This window comes from Gopherus evgoodei, chromosome 7, assembly GCF_007399415.2.
Source record: "Gopherus evgoodei ecotype Sinaloan lineage chromosome 7, rGopEvg1_v1.p, whole genome shotgun sequence".
NCBI lineage: Eukaryota > Metazoa > Chordata > Testudines > Testudinidae > Gopherus > Gopherus evgoodei.
The window spans coordinates 92,906-110,372 of record NC_044328.1 but is presented as its reverse complement, the minus strand read 5'-3'; the positions used below and the strand labels follow the sequence as shown (position 1 = coordinate 110,372).

At 44.5% G+C, this 17,467-nt stretch overlaps 1 protein-coding gene across 1 annotated transcript in view; it reads left to right on the top strand.

Annotated features, from left to right (window-relative positions):
• Positions 1–9,540, top strand: part of TCTN3 (tectonic family member 3) — a 95,206-nt gene extending 85,666 nt beyond the window's left edge. Inside the window, exon 15 of the mRNA XM_030568813.1 lies at positions 7,548–9,540. Coding sequence (XP_030424673.1) covers positions 7,548–7,769 — 222 coding nt within the window. The 3' untranslated portion in view covers positions 7,770–9,540. The remainder of the gene's footprint in view (positions 1–7,547) is intronic.
• The last annotated feature ends 7,927 nt before the right edge of the window (positions 9,541–17,467 follow it).

Sequence of the window (17,467 nt, the reverse complement as noted above, 5' to 3'; positions counted from 1 at the left end):
ATTCACCCACGAAAGCTCATGCTTCAAAACGTCTGTTAGTCTATAAGGTGCCACAGGATTCTTTGCTGCTTTTACAGATCCAGACTAACACGGCTACCCCTCTGATACTGGCCAATGCCAGGTGCCCTGGAGGGAATGAACAGAACAGGTAATCATCAAGTGATCCATCCCCTGTCACCCTCCTATCCACTCCTAAGCAAGTTATTGCACTTCCTAAAGTAGCCCAGATGTCAGAGTATTTTTCTCTTTCTTTGTCAACTGAGTCTAGTAAAGGGTTACCTCGAATACATTTTTATGATGTTTGACTCTCTTATTAGGTATCTTCAAGAATTACTCAAGCTAAGAGTTCACCATGTGATTTTCAATTATCTCCGTGAATGGCAGTATGTTGTAGTGCTGTGTCTTGTGCATATGGTTATTAGTTCTGATCATACTGGTTTCCTTAGGACAATTCAAATCAGCAATTCCCTTCTCCTCTAATTCAGGATGAAGATCCACAGAGACAAGATTAATTGCCTTCATGTTCTCTTCAGAAGTCCACATATTTGGAAACAATGTAGCCTCTGAGGAAGATGAAGAGCAGATTCAGAACGATCCTTCTGCAGAAGGACAAATGCTGTCTCTCTTCTCTTGATAAGGTTGTGGCATTGTTTACTCCTATGACAGTAGACTTCAAAACCTTTCCAGAGCTGTTAAAGAGGATGGCAAAGACATTAGAAATTCCTTTGGAACTTATGCAAGAAAAGTCATATACATAGTTTCCTACAACCTTCTACTCCAAAGAGGAGCATTGTCAGCAGATCGAGGGAAGTGATTATTCCCTTATATTCGACACTGGTGGGGCCACACCTGCAGTATTGTGTCCAGTTTTGGTCCCCCACTACAGAAGTGATGTGGACAAATTGGAGAGAGTCCAGCAGAGGGCAACGAAAATTATTAAGGGGCTGGGGCACATGACTTACAAGGTGAGGCAGAGGGAACTGGGGTTATTTAGTCTGCAGAAGAGAATAGGGAGGGGGGATTTGATAGCAGCCTTCAACAACCTTAAGAAGGGTTCCAAAGAGGATGGAGCTAGGCTGTTCTCAGTGGTGGCAGATGACAGAACAAGAAGCAATGGTCTCAAGTTGCAATGAGGGAGTTCTAGGTTGGATATTAGGAAACACTATTTCACTAGAAGGGTGGTGAAGCACTGGAATGGGTGACCTAGGGAGGTGGTGGAATCTCCATCCTTAGAGGTTTTTAAGCCCAGCTTGACAAAGCCTTGGCTGGGATGATTTAGTTGGTGTTGGTCCTGCTTTGAGCAGCGAATTGGACTAGATGATGTCTTGAGGTCTCTTCCAACCCTAATATTCTATGATTCTATGATTAGCCTTACCTGTTAATGAAGGTATTGTTAGCCAGCGAAGGATTACAGGCAAGACCATCTTCTATACTGAAAACTTCCAAACAAGCAGATCAGAAATAGCAAGTTTCTCCAATGAGGTATTATTGCTATTAATGAAAAATCCAAAGAGGTTTTGAGATCTGAACCAAAAGAGAAGGAATGGAAACAAAAACTGTATCTGTATCCTGGGAAGAAGTGACCCTGAAATTTTTGGGGGGATCATGACAGATAATCAGCTGAACATGAGCTCCCGGTGCAATGCTATGGCCAAAAGGGCTAATTTATCCTTGAATGCAGAAATGGGACTTTTGAGTAGGAGCAGAAAGATGTTATTTTGCCTCTGTACTTGGCACTGGTGTGACTGCTGCTGGAATACTGTGTCCAATTCTGGTGTCCACAGTTCAAGAAGGATGTTGATAAACTGGAGAGGGTTCAGAGAAGAGCTACGAAAATGATTAAAGGATTAGAAAACTTGCCTTATAGTGAGAAACTCGAGGCGCTCAATCTATTTAGTTTAACAAAAAGAAGGTTAAGGGGTGACTTGATTAGTCTGTAAATACCTACATAGAGAACACATATTTAATAATAGGCTCTTCAGTCTAGCAAAGAGCGGTAAAAGATGATCCAGTGACTGGAAGTTGAAGCTAGAGAAATTCAGACTAGCAATAAAGTGTAAATTTTCAATAGTGAGAGTAATTAACCACTGGAACAATTTACCAAGGATTGTGGTGGATTCTCTATCACTGATTATTTTTAAATCAAGATTGGGTGTTTTTCTAAAAGATATGGTCCAGGAGCTATTTTGGGGAAGTTCTGTGCCTGTGTTATAGACTCATATCATAGAAATATAGTACTGGAAGAGACCTCTGTAAGTCATCTAGTCCAGTACCCTGCACTCGACAGAGGAGTAAGTAATAACTAGTCATTCTTGACAGGTGTTTGTCTAATCTGTTCTTCAAATCCTCCAATGACATAGATTCTACAACCTCCCTAGGCAATTTATTCCAGTGCTTAACTACTCTGATAGTTAGGAAGTTATTTCTAATGTCCAACCTAAACCTCTGTTGCTTCAATTTAAGCCCACTGCTTCTTTTCCTGCTCTCAGAGATTAAGGAGAAATTTTTTTTACCCTCCTCCTTGTACAATCTTTTATATACTTGAAAACTCTTATCATGTGCCCCCTCAGTCCTCTCTTCTCCATACTAAACAAACCCAATTTTTTTCAATCTTTGCTCATAGGTCATGTTTTCTAGACCTTTAATCATTTTTATTTCTCTCCTCTGGACTTTCTCCAATTTGTTCATATCTTTCCTAAAATGCGACACACATAACTGGACACAATACTCCAGTTGAGGCCTAATCAGCGCAGAGTAGAGTGGAAGAATTACTTCTTGTGTCATACTTATAACATTCCTGCTAATACAACCCAGAATGTTTGCTTTTTTTTTGCAACAGTGTTACACTGTTGATTCATATTTAGCTTGTGGTCAACTATCATCCCTGATCCCTTTCTACAGTACTCCTTCCTAGGGAGCCATTTCCCATTTTGCACGTGTGCAACTGATTGTTCCTTCCTAAGTGGAGTACTTTGAATTAGTTCTTATTAAATTTTATCCTGTTTACTTCAGATATTTCTGCAGTTTGTCCAGATCATTTTGAATTCTAATCCTCTACTCCAAAGCACTTGCAACCCCTCCCAGTTTGATATCGTCTGCAAACTTTATAAAAGAGTATTCTTTGTGCCATTATATACAGGAGGTCAGACTAAATGAACACAAGGATCCCTTCTGGGCTTGGAATCTGTAAAGCTGTGAATCCATTAAGTCCATCTGTGCAGGCTCAGAGCTAGTTTGAGGCTCTTGACATGCAGGATGTGTACTTACTTCCATGTTGCCATCCACTTGGCCTAAAGTAAGTACCTGAGATTTATGGTAGAGTTGAATCAGAATTGGTACAAAGTATGGCAATATGGACTCTTTATAGCATCAAGGATCGTCACAAAATACCTTTTGGTGATAATGGCCCACCTGAGGAGTCAGGGTATTCATGTCAATGCCTGTTGGGACAACTGGCAGATCTGGGACAGGTCGCAACGGAAGACCTCAGCGAGCTAGGACTGCTCTTTGTCCGTATTCAGTTGAGTGAGACTTTTAGTGAACTGTGAAAAGTTGTCACTCATGCTGTCGCAGATAATAGCAGCTCTATGAATGCTAATCGACTCAACATCAGAAAGAGTGCACTTTCTGAGGACAGGTTCCAGTTGTTACTAGGACTCTTACTTCATTTGATGTCACAACTAACTACAACAGTACAAATATGCCTCACAGTGCTAGGCCACATGTCAGTATGCATATACATGACACCACTTTCCAGACTTTGCTTGTGGACCCTCCAGTTCTGGCTCAAGACTGTCTATTCATCAGTGAAACATCCAGTGGCCAAGAAGGTCATAGTACCACATCATGTCATTGCAGAACTGGTTGTGTGGCTTGAACCTGCAGTCATATGGAATGGGGCCCCTTCAGTCCCCTCCCAAACAAAGACCCTGCTCATGGATGCATCAGTGACAGGTTGGGGAGCTCACTTGGACCACTAGCAGATCAAAGACACCTGATCCCCAAATGATGTGGGGCTTCATATGAATGTTTTAGATCTCTGAGCCTTCTGACTAGCTTGTCTGGCATTCCTGCCTGTCCTCAAACTCAATAATGCAGGTTTTCACAGACAACATGGCAGCCATACAACAACATAAACAAGCAACAGGGCACCTGCTCCTTGCTCGTCTGCCAAGAGGCCACCGATTTCTGGAATTGGTAACATCAGAGTGTGGTAAGACCAATATCCCTTCACCTCCCAGGAATCAGCAACAACTTAGAAGACTTCCTAATCAGGACAGTCAGTGACCAACCAGGAATGGTCATTACACAGATCCACCACAGAACTGGTATTCCATCAGTGGGGACTCCCATGAGAGACTTTTTTGCTATTAAGGATAATGCAAAGTGGAAGAGCTTTTGCTCCACAAGAGTCCTGAGTCCAAGAATGCTAACAGATGCCTTCTTGCTACAGTGGAACAAGGACTTGTTTGTATGCCTTCCCACCAATTCCCTTGATTCCCAGGGAGATTTCCAAAATCAGGAGACAAAGCTACAATCTTTCTGGTGGCTTTATATGGGCCAAGGCAGTTCTGGCTCAAAGACCTACTCCAGATGTCCATTCAGCCTTTGATCCATCTCTCAGGCAGCCTGGTCCTGATCTTGCAGCATTGTGGCCAGACATATCATGCAGACCAGAGTCTCTGCACCTGATGGTGTGGCTAGGGGTGGTTGACCACCACAGAGAAACTGCTCCATACAGGTCCAGGAAAACATGTACCAGAAGGACATATTCTTGCACAGGAAATAGGTTTTCAATATGGGTAGCCCAAGATGGCCTAGACCCAGCCCAGGCCTCAGTACCAAAGATCCTTGAAGATCTACTGTATCTCAAGCAGATAAGTCTCTTAATCAGTTCTACTGAAGTGCACCTCACAGTTATTTCAAACATATCACCTGCCTGTGCAATTGTGTTTGGTCTTCTCTTACCCCATGATATCAAAGTTTCTTAAAGAGCTACTACATGCTCATACAGTGGTCAGAGAACCCTCTCCTGCCTGGGACCTCAATATAGTCCTCTTGAGACTCTCGTTGAGCCTTTCTCTGAATGCGTCCTGGACCACCTCAGTCTGAAAACAGTCTTCCTAGTCGCTATCACTTCAGTCAGAAGAGTTAGGGTTAGGGTTACCCTGACCCTAACCCTAATCCTAACCCTGAGCTTCAGGTGCTCTTGGCTGAACCCAAATGCAGTTCCATAGGAATAAAGTAATGCTGAGACCTCATCATAACTTCCGCTCCAATATGGTCTCAGAATTCTATCTGAGCCAATTCATCAACTTGCCTGCCTCCGTCTGAAAAGCACATTTATCACTGGGAGAAAAGAAATGACACACACTAGTCATTTCCAGGTCTCTGCTCTATTGACAGAACTAAATCATTCCACCTGTCACCCTATTTCTCCCTATACCAGAGCATTCAAAAGGTCAGCTTCTTAAATCTTAGAGAATATTGAAACAGATCACATGATGCATCCTCATGTTATTAGTTGGGTAGTGTACCTCTCCCACTAAATATCAAGGCTAACTCCACCAGCATTCAGGTGATTTCTTCACCTTTTTCAGACATGTGCCACTATCAGATATTTGCAAGGCAGAGATGTGGAGTAAACCACTGACTTTTGTCAAGCACTGTGCCTTGGACTTAGCTGATCAGATGCCAAGTTTAGGAGAGTAGAACTGTGACACTGTATGGAATCTGGAGGACACTTGTGGATATTATGAATATCAATATTGTAAAATTGTGATGAGTTATGCCAGATATGCTATGTATGGTATCTGCAAAAATGTTATAATTTGCAAGATACGATAATCTCATGTATGTGTTTATATCGCCTTTGTATTATGAGTTACAGATATGTATGTATATCTGTATTTCAAACTTGTGCTATGCTTCTGGGTGACACCCCCAGACAGTTTGGCATCAGCATTGCCTAGCCTGCTTGATTGCCCATTTAGGACCATCAGCTATACAACTGACCCATTGAAAGACAGCAGAGGATACACCTTATGACTCAGCAAGGCATGCATGGGCATGCCTATGGACAGAAAAGGTCCTCCAAGCCATGTGCTGGGCAGCTTGTGTTGGAAATAAAGGAAGCAGAGCCCGCATGGTAAAAGACTATAAAAGGCAGCTGCATTTTCTCCATTTTGTCTTCAATCCTGCTTCTTACCTCTGGAGGAACTTTGCTACAAACCGAAGTTCTGCATAACAGAATGAATGACCCATCTAAGCTGTGGATGTATTCCAGAGGGACTTTCAAGCCAGCAAACTCACCAATACTGCTAGGAACCTGATATATGGACTTTGAAGTCTTTGTATGTATGTGACTGTTTTACCCTTTAACATCTCTCTTCTTGTTCTTTCTTTTTTCTTTATAAGAAACCTTTCGTTTTAGACACTAAGGGATTGGCTGGCAGCGTGGTAAGATCCAAACCCATACTGATCTGGTAACGTGGCTGACCCTTTGGGGTCAGAAGAACATTTTATATATGTGCACAGAGTTTTTTAAATAACTTCTCATTGTACTGGACCTAGGCGCTGATTGGGAGCAGAGAACTTGAATGCAATAAAGGGTGCCGTGTGATTTCTTTTTCCTTCTTGATAACCAGTGTGGGGGATCAGAAGCACAGTTTGTAACTGGTTGGGGAGTGTAACTTCAGTGTTACCCACCAGTTTTGGGAGTATCTGCTCTTCCTTTTGCAGCCTGCCCTGACCTTGGTGTTACCAGTGAGGACTGACCCAGGCATAACAGGTCACAAGAGCTATGATCCCTATTTGACTGATGCAGCTGGAATTCCTCATTTCCACTGTCCTGAGGGGATACTGCTTGCCAATCACCTATAGTAGGACTCCACATTGATACATAGTGGAAGAAAGGATAGTTAGTTACGCTACAGTAACTGTGATTCTTCTAGATGTTGTCTGCTCTCGGAGTCCTTGGTTACCAGGAGCTTCAAATTGTGAGGGAACTGAGAGGTGGTCATGGCTGCTCTGCCTTTTGCGCCCTCTCATGGAAACATCAGGCAGCACAGGGTTCATGTGTGACCCCAATGGACAAGGCAATAAAAAAAAGTCTGGTTCTGCATGTATGAGGTGCATGTGCACCCTACAGTGGGAACCACACTGACAAAAACATCTAGGAGAACAACAGCTACTGCAGGGTAAGTAACTATTCTTCTCCTACACTGCTCTGTAAAGTGTCCCAGTTCTTTATTCTGAAGGGGGAAGGGAAAGGGACATACCCACACATGGAAGTACTACATTTCTCTTATAGCTCACCGAAACACTTCCCTGTGATATGCCTGACCACAGTGTCAGAGTTCTTTTCACTTTGAAAATATGATCAATCTGCAGAAGATGGTAATAATAGCTGGTGGAGACTGCTTGCTATTTGGAGCCGCACCAGTCGTTTTGGGCAGCCATTATCTTTGCAGAAACATGCCCTAGGTTGGAAGATGCATCTGTGGCTCTAGGAATGCTAAGCTGTTGGTGTTTTCCTTTTCTTGCAGTCCCTCAACATGAGCATGGTGCCTTTGACAACCGTTGTTTCCTTCACTGACATGACAGAATGGCCAAAGCCTCCACGTAGCCAGCCCGGCACATACTGGAAACTTCCATTTGACTTCTTTTTCCCCTTCAAAGTTGCATCGAATGGGGGGATAAGCTGTCAAGGAGACCTGGCTGGTGCTTTCCTGATGTCTCTCACATTCTGCAGCATTCTCAGTTTCTGAAGAGAGTGAAGTCTGGTGCTCTGCTCCTCATGGCAACATTTATGCCCAGGTAGTACCAGAGAGCTCACGCCATCCTGCTGTATCCTGATGTCACATCTGGTGCCTGTTCCTCACCTGGGTGAGACAATATGAGAGAGACGGTAACCTAAATGATTCCTCTTTGTTCTTGTGAACAGCAAAGGTGTTTATCTGACAGCTTAAAAAAAGCAGATGTTTCAGGAAATCCTGTTGGTGTAATGGTACAGTCAGAATATGATGCAGACCAAAGACTCTTCTATTCTGTTCAGGTTCTCACCCTGTGCCTATCATCATGCTATCCCTGTTCCTTCCTGTAGTGCATTGTGACCTTATTAACATCTGTCACCTGTGATCCTTCAATGTCTGCAACCTCTTTATGCAGATTTGTGAAGGTCAACCCAGCATTGCTCATGGGGGATGGGAGGACAGAAGGAGCAGTCTCTGTGTGGAACAAAGAGGAGCGAGGGAATGAAAAGGAACTTTCTTTATTCTGTCCCCTACAAGAAGGAAAAGTCCCTTCCAAGCTGAGCGATATGGGGAGAAGTGCAGCTTTCATTTCTAGTTTCCCTCCCTATTGGCAGGGAGTCTGGAGCTCACTTGTTCAGCTCCCTGTTACAGAAGAGCCTCATCTTTCCCTGTGGAATTGTAATTTGTACGTTTTAAATCTGATATAATTGATCCAGCGATAGTTTCTGTATGAAATCATCGGTGCCCCTGTGACTAGCTGTAGAATGTATGCCTTTGTTAGGGGACCTGAATTACTATTCAGTGATTGATACTATAATGACCTATCTGCTCGTCTCCTTTGGCCCATTTTAAATAAGCTGGCCTTGTGCATCTGTGTCAATCTTTATCTCTTACTTTTTTATTAATCTCTTCAAATAAAATTGGCACCTGAACATGCATTACTTTATTAACATGTTTTTATTTGCAAGATGGGTATGCAAGACACAAGGAATTACGGAGGTTCTGTCCTTTGGGATTACTGTCCTGGGAATTTTATGCCCAAGTCTTTTGACAGCTCTCCTTTCCACCCTCACAGCCCTTCCGTCATGCATACAGGCTCAATGCCACTCTCCCCAACTGTGGTGGTTTAGGATTCTCTAAAACTGGGCAGTACTACTGCTCCAGGTCCAAGCAGAGGCTACACTGGCAGTGACCGCCATCGTGAATGTTGGATGATGTATAAGAGATGAGTCATCCTGAGTAGTTAGAGTTGGAGATTAAAGTTAATTATTTTAGAAAAGGTTTGCAATTTATTATGAGACTGCAGTCTCATGCAACACCTAGGCTTTGACTCTGGCCTCCTGTGGCTCAGTGACATTTCATAGATTTCAGGGCCAGAAAAGACCTCTAGATCTTGGGATAAATGAAGGAGGGTAGCTTCCTTTTATGGACACCCAGCCAGCCACTTAGCTATAAAATCCCTCTTGGTAGCTGTTCTCTACTTGCTTTACCTGTAAAGGGTTAAAAAGCCCATAGGTAGAAGAAAGGGAGTGGACTCCTACCAAAAGAGTCAACGGAAGGGCTAGAACTTTTTTAAATTGGGAAAAAACTTCCCTTTGTCCGTCTGTCATTCTCCAGAGAGAAGGTACAGAGCAGAGGCAGGGCTGGGACTATGCTGTAAGAGCTTTGAGCCAGGTATGGAAAACCATCAAATCATACCTAGGAATTGCTTATCTGAAACCCCAGATATGTAAGTAAATCAGGGAATGTCTAGGAAGATGCGATTAGGGTTATTTCTTGTTGTCTTGTGGACTCCTCTGTGCTAACTCCAGGTGCTTTTGTTTTGCTTGTAACCGTTAAACTGGACCTCAAGAAAATCATTCTTGATGCTTAATTATTATATTTGCTTTTTTTAAATCTAGCAATAGCCTAAATTCCAGATGTATTTTCTTTCTTTTTGTTTTTAATAAAATTTACCTTTAAGAACAGGATTGGTTTTTTTGTGTCCTAAGAGGTTAGTGCAGGGGTCAGCAACCTTTCAGAAGTGCTGTGCCGAGTCTTCATTTATTCAGTCTAATTTAAGGTTCCGCGTGCCATTAATACATTTTAACATTTTTAGAAGGTCTCTTTCCATAAGTCTATAATATATAACTAAACTATTGTTGTATGTAAAGTAAATAAGGTCTTTAAAATGTTTAAGAACCTTCATTTAAAATTAAATTAAAATGCAGAGCCTCCCAGACCAGTGGCCAGGACCCGGGCAGTGTGAGTGCCACTGAAAATCAGCAAGCGTGCCGTCTTCGGCACACGTGCCACAGGTTGCCTACCCCTGGATTAGTGCACATGTTGTTTAATTTGCTGGTGGCAGCAGCTGATTTCCTTTGTTTTCTTTCTCAGCTTTTCCCCAGAGGGGGTGTGAAAGGGCTTGAGGATACCCCACAAGAAGGAATTCCCAAGATTCCCAAGTGCTCCTTCCTGGGCTCTCAAAAGCGGGGGGAGGGGGGGAGCGGGGGGTTGCACTTGGGTGGTGGCAGCATCTACTCATCCAAGGGGAGAGAAAAGCTGTAACCTTGGGAGTTTAATACCAGCCTGGATTGGCCTGTATTAATTTTTTAGAATCCTTGCAGGCCCCCACCTACTGCACTCAAAGTGCCAGAGTGGGGAATCAGCCTTGACAGATTTATTCAAGGTGTGGCCAAACTGCAGCTTGCGAGCTGCATTCAGCTTTTTTACAGTTAAAGTGGGGCTCACGAGCTGAAGCCCCGAGCCCTGGTGCCTCCTGTGGGGCAGAAGCTAAGAGCCCCGACACCACCCTCAGGCTAAAATCTCGAGACCCCCCACACACACCTGGTAGGCAGAGAATTGGGGGTGGGCAAGAAATACTTCAAAAGATTTTAAGCCCTGAGCAACCTTGAGAGTGAGGCCGATAGAAAGAGAAGCTCTCACATGTGCATTATATCAGGAAATTGCATCATTCTGTTTTCAAATGTGCTGTGCGGCCCTCGTATGCTCACAATCTCCCTGCATTGCACAGAATACAGGCTGTATTTACTGTTCACAAATCTCATTTGAATAGTTTTAGATTTAAGTGTTAACTATACGTTAATTTTGTGGATGATAATGATATCTTCAAATTGTAAGAAATGCAAGCGCGAAGAAGGAAACTGAAGTTTTAAGCCAGAATAGGAGGAAGATTTTGCATTCACTGTTAAAGGTGGCAAACGCCTATGCCTTAACTGCAATGCATTGCTCACTCACTACAAAGCGAGCAACTTGAAACATCACTGTGGAATGAATCACAATAACTTTTCATCTAAATACCCTCCTGAATTAGAATTAAGGATAAACAAGCATTAAAATCATGCCTAAACAGTCAACAGACACTACTCTTGGCGTTCAGTAAGGAAGCTGACAATGAGTGAAGCTAGTTTTATTATGTCATGGAATATCTCTCGTGCTAAATGTCCACATTGTGATGGAGAATTTGTTAAGAAGAATGTTGCAGAAGTGGTTGCAATTTTAGATCCAAGTAACACAAAACTAATAAAGCGAATTCCAATTTTGTGCCATACTGCAGAGAGGTGTATCTCCCAGATCAGTGATGATGTTACAAGCAAGATGCAAAACGATCTAAAGAATTCTCTAGCATTCAGCTTAGCTCTCAATGAATCTACAGATGTACAAGAAAAACCACAACTAGTGATATTTGTTCCCTATGTTTTCACTGATGTAATTGAAAGAAGAAATGTTGGACTGTAGCACGGTGTGCACTCACCGCCACTGCACCTCCTCCTGGTCATCTGGGAATTAGCTCATCCCAGCCTCGGAGCGCCTCCTGCTGACTGGGGTCTCCCTACTGGTATCTGCTTCCTGGTCAATCTCCACCACTTGTAGTACTTCTGACCCCACATCCCTCACCGGCCGTGGTGCACTTGGGGTCCTCCCCCTCCCTGGGGAACCTCAATCCCCTAAACCCACCTTGCCTCAGTGACCCACTGCCAGTCTTTATCTAGCCTCTTCCCTCAGGGGCAAATTGCAGTCTGAAATGGCCAGTCATCATTGGCCACGGGGTTGGATCCGCTGCCTCGTCCGTCCCTGGCTGCCTCCCCACAGCCCTAGTACCTCCTCCAGCCCTGAAAGCAAGGCATCTGCCTGGGGGTTTGCCAGGCTGGAGTGCCCCCAGCTCCTCCTTCCCTTCCCCAGCACTGCACTGCCCAGGATACCCTTTTTCTCTATCAGGCAGCCAGATTCATCTCTCTCCAAGGCTGGAGAGAGACTGACTATCCCTTTTGGTCTGCTCCCGTTTATCCTGGTTTGGCCAGCTCTGATTGGCTGTCTCACAGCCTTCTCTGATTGGCTCTCAGCCCCAGCCCCCTCCAAAGGCTGGCTTTTAACCCTTTCTGAGACGGAAGGGGGGTGACTGCCCTGCTACATGGACTTAGTGGTGCTAAAAGAAATAACCCACAGTGTTGGTGTAAAGAATGCACTTGACAAAGCATTGACAAATGCTGATGTACCACTGGATAAACTTGTCAGTGTTGCAACGGATGGAGCACCTGCAATGCTTGGGGGAAAAGTCGGCCTTATCAGACTCCTGAAAAGTGATCCCAAATTTCCAGAATTTCTTCCTCTTCATTGCGTAATCCATTATGAAGATCTCACAGGCAGATACTTCAACTCTGAAATGTTACAAAAATGGTCCTAGAAATTTTCAATTTCATCTGCTCAAACGGGAATACTCATTGACACTCAAAAATTTCATCGAAGAGCTGGAGCTTGAAGACAAACCTAGTAACATCTCTTTCTACTGTATTGTGAGGTGGTTATAAACCAGCAGTGTCTTAAATAGGTTTGTGGAACTGTTGGAGTCTATCAATGCTTTCCTTGAAGAAAAAGAAAAGTCTTATCCACAATTGGAAGATGAGCAATGGATGCAGGGTCTGATGTTTTTCACTGATATTATGTAGCATCTGCAAACTCTCAATTAAGCTCTCCAAAGGAAGGAGAAGATTATTTCTGTCCTTATTCAGACAGTCTTCAGCTTCCAGAATAAGTTAAAACTTCTGAAAAAGAACATAAGGCCAAGAGACTTCAATGACACTCCCTATCTCAAAAGTAGGGCAAACACATTCCCTGAAATGGAAGTAGATCACAAACTCGAGGAATACAAAGGTAAATTGCAAAGATTGCTTAATGAATTTCAGATCAGGTTTGAAGACCTGCAGAAGTTGAGATCGTGCTTTGCCTTTCTTGTAAACTGTGATGTGATCAACAAGAGCTGTCCAATTCCCAAAACTGTGGTTACGGAAATATCTACTGTAGAAATGGAACTACTGGAATACCAGGAGGACTAGGCTCTAAAGATAATGGATAAATCACAATCTACGCTTGTGAAATGCTGAGGGGGATTAGAGAAGCTATTAATATAAAAATGGGGGATTTCAGCTATGCCCATATTGACTGGGTACATGTCACCTCAGGACAGGATGCTGAGATAAAGTTTCTTGATACCTTAAATGACTGCGTCTTGGAGCAGCTAGTCCTGGAACCCACCAGAGGAGAGGCAGTTCTTGATTTAGTCCTAAGTGGAGCACAGGATCTGGTCCAAGAAGTGAATATAGCTGGACCGCTTGGTAATAGTGACCAAAATATAATTAAATTTAACATCCCTGTGGTGAGGAACACACCAAAGCAGCTCAACATTGTAGCATTTAATTTCAGAAAAGGAAACTACAGAAAAATGAGGAAGTTAGTGAAACAGAACTTAAAAGGTACAGCGCAAAAAGTGAAATCCCTGCAAGCTGAATGGAAAATTTTTAAAGACACCATAATAGAGGCTCAACTTAAATGTATATCCCAAATTCAAAAACATTGTAAGAGAACCAAAATAGTGCTACTATGGCTAAACAACAAAGTAAAAGAAGCAGTGAGAGGCAAAAAGGCATCTATTTTTATCTCTTAAGGTTTCCCACATGCCATTCTGATGAGTAAACGAGAAATGAGAGCTCGGTAGAACTGCCATTAAGTTAATACATAATTGGTTAGATGACCGCAAACAAAGAGTAATTATTAATGGAAAGATGTCAGATTGGAAGGAGGTGTCAGTTGGCTGTTACACAGGGATTTGCTCGGGGTCCAGTGTTATTTAACATCTTTATTAATTACCTAGATGCAGGAATAGAGAGCATACTGATCAAGTCTGTAGATGACAAAAAGTGGAGGAAGGAGTTGCAAACACTTTAGAGGATAACACTAAAATTCAAAGGGTTCTTGATAAATTGGAGAACTGGGCTACAGACAACAAAATGAAATTCAACAAAGACAATGTAAGGTGTACTCTGAAGAAAGGAAAAACCAAATGCAGAAATACAGAATGGGGGATAACTGGCTTGGCAGCAGCTCTGCTCAGAAGGATCTGGGAGTTGTGGTGGATCACAGCCTCAACATGAGTCAACAATGCAATGCTGTTGCAAAGAAAGCAAATCCAATTTTGGGTTGCATGAACAGAGGCATAGTATGCAAGTCATGGGAGGTGATAGTACTGCTCTACTCAGTGCTGGTTAGGCCTCAGCTATAGTACTATGTCCAATTTTAGTCACTGCTGTGTAGAAATGATGTAGAGAAGCTGGAAAGGATCCAGAAGTGAGCAGCAAAGATGATCAAAGGGATGGAATGCAAGCCATATGAGCAAAGGCTGAAGGAACTGGGTATGTTTAGTTTGGAAAAGAGGAGGTAAAGGGGGGAATAAGATTGCCGTCTTCAAATACTTGAAAGGCTGCCATAAAAAGATGGAGAAAAATTGTTCTCTCTTGCCACAGAGAGCAAGACAAGAGGCAATGGGTTCAAACTACAGCATAGCAGATTTAGATTAAATCTCAGGTAAAACTTCCTAACTGTAAGAACAGTATGAAACTGGAACAAACTGCCTACGGAGGTCATAGAATCTCCTACACTGGAGGCTTTCAGAAAGAGGCTGAATAGCCATCTGTCTTGGGTGCTTTAAACACAACAAATCCAGCATCTTGGGAGGGGGTTGGACTAGATGATCCTTGCGGTTCCTTCTAACCCTGTGGTTCTATGATTCTAGGAATAGGTAGTGTGACAGACCCAGGCCAGTGGGGTGCAGGAGTCTGGTAGAGGGCAAATATACTGGTCACTGGGTGAGTAGTTTTCTATTCCCTGAGTGACCAGAGCAGGGTGTGCACTAGAGTAGTCAGGAACTTGCTAGAACCAATTAAGGCAGACAGGCTGATTAGAACACCTGCAGCCAATCAAGGCAGACTAATCAGGGCACCTGGGTTTTAAAAGGAGCTCTCTCCAGTCAGATGGGGAGGAGCCAGAGGAGAGGAAGTGAGTGTGAGAAGCTGGGAGCAAGAGACACAAGGAGCTGAGATTGAGAGGCTGTGCTGCTGGAGGACTAAGGAGTATAAGCATTATCAGACACCAAGAGGAAGGTTCTGTGGTGAGGATAAAGAAGGTGTTTGGAGGAGGCCTTGGGGAAGTAGCCCAGGGAGGTGTAGCTGTCACACCGCTGTTACAAGAGGCACTATAGACAGCTGCAAATCCATAGGGCCCTGGGCTGGAACCCGGCGTAGAGGGCAGGCCTGGGTTCCCCCCAAACCTCCTAACTCCTGATCAGACACAGGAGGAGTTGATCTAGACTGTGGGAGAGATCACTGAGGTGAGCAAATCTGCCAATAAGCGCAGGACCCACCAAGGTAGAGGAGGAACTTTGTCACAACTGGTGTCAGGAGTGGGATCTTGGTGTGCACAGCGCGGCAGAAGAAGCGGGGTGATTAAAAAAAAAAAAGTAAAGGGTTTATTTTTTTTCACCACAATGGAAGACTTAGTGCGGGCATTGATACAAGCTACAGTGGCCCAGCAGGAGGCTACCCGTGTCCAGGCAGCTGCCCAACAGGAGGCAGTGCGGCTGCAGCAAGAGACTAATCGCCTGCTAATGGACCAGGCTTCTGAAGACCGAGCTATGTTGCGAGAACTGGTTAACCAGGTAAAGACCCTTACAGAGCTGAACCATGGCCATGATAGGACGCAGTTCATTTAGGCCAGCCATTGGCTGCAGAAAATGACGTGGGAGGATGATGTCGAGGCATTCCTTCTGGCCTTTGAGAGGACAGCCCTACGGGAGGCCTGGCCTCGAGATCAGTGGTCTGGGATCCTTGCCCCATTCCTGTGTGGAGAGGCCCAGAAGGCCTACTATGATCTGCCTGAAGAGGCTGCAGCAGACTACCCCCAGCTGAAAGCAGAGATCCTGGCCAGATCTGGGGTAATGACTGCAGTGTGGACCCAGTGATATCACGAGTGGAGGTACCAGGAAAATAAAACGCCGCGGTCTCAATTGTATGACCTCATCCATCTTGCACGAAAGTGGTTGCGAACGGAGTCCCGGAGTCCAGAAGAGATACTAGAGGTTCTGATCATCGACCGATACATGGGGGACTACCACCAGACCTTCGTACCTGGGTGAGCCAGAACGAACCCTCCACCTATGACGAGGTTGTTGCACTGGTAGAAAGGCGAAGGACAGCGAGGGAGCTGACCCGACCAGTTAAGGAAGAGGCACTGCAGGTTAAACTAGCAGCACCAAGCCCTAGAGCTCGAGTGACGGAGATACCAGGAGAGTCCAGGTGGAAAAGAGAGGGTCTGAAGGCTCATCAGAACCCACAAAGAGTCGGAGCACTGAGAGAGAAGAAGATCGAGATGTTAGACTGCTCAAACCAAGAGACTGGGGAATGCCTGAGGCCCCATACAGATGTTATGCCTGCGGGGAGTGGGGACATATAGCTGCACAGTGTCCCAATGTTGAGGAGCCTATGCAGTGTAACCTGGGGAACTGGGCAGACCCATGCTCCCTAATCCACCTTGTGGGGATCTCACTAACCCCACACATGTACATCAGACCAGTAAAACTAAATGGGGTAGAGACCACAGCACTGGTTGATTCGGGGAGTGCTATCATGCTTGTCTTGGGGAAGCTTGTGAAGTGTAGTCAGCTGCTGTGGGCTAAGCGTACGAGGATAACATGCATCCATGGGACAGTTGGTTACTACCCAACCATCCCAGTAAAAACTGAGATTTAGGGGAACACTACTGAGGTAGCAGCAGGTGTAGTCCCTAAACTCCCATACCCGGTGCTCATAGGGAGGGACTTCCCACGGTTTGGAGACTTACTCCCAGTAGGTGGATTGGAGAAAGAGGGGAATCCTGAAGCTAGTGAGGCATCCACAGTAGACTGTCAACCCCCAATCTTCTCTGAAATATCCCCAGATTTATTTTCCATTCCCAGACATGGTAGAAAGTCGAAAAGGGAAAGGAGGGCAGCTAAGTCCTTGGGAACCTGAATACTGGCCCAAAGCCAGAGGGTCGCTCTCGTAGGTAGGCGGACCCGAGCAGCTGAAAAGGAGGCCATCCAGGAGGGAGAAGCTCCTGAGTCTGACCCCCACCCTAATGCTTCTGAACCAGTAGAGGCAACAGAGACTGGGCCCCTAGATCTTGGGCAGATTAGCCCCGGAAGAGGAAATTTTGGACGGGACGAGGCTGAAGACCCAAGGTACAACAGCGTTAGAAAGGAGGTGACTGAAATAGATGGTGTCTCCGTGGAAGGGAGAACACAGGGACCAGGACCCTACTTCATAATGAAGAAGAATCTCTTATACCGAGTTGCATCAGTACAGGGGCAGAAGATACAGCAGGTTTTAGTACCTCAAAAACACCAG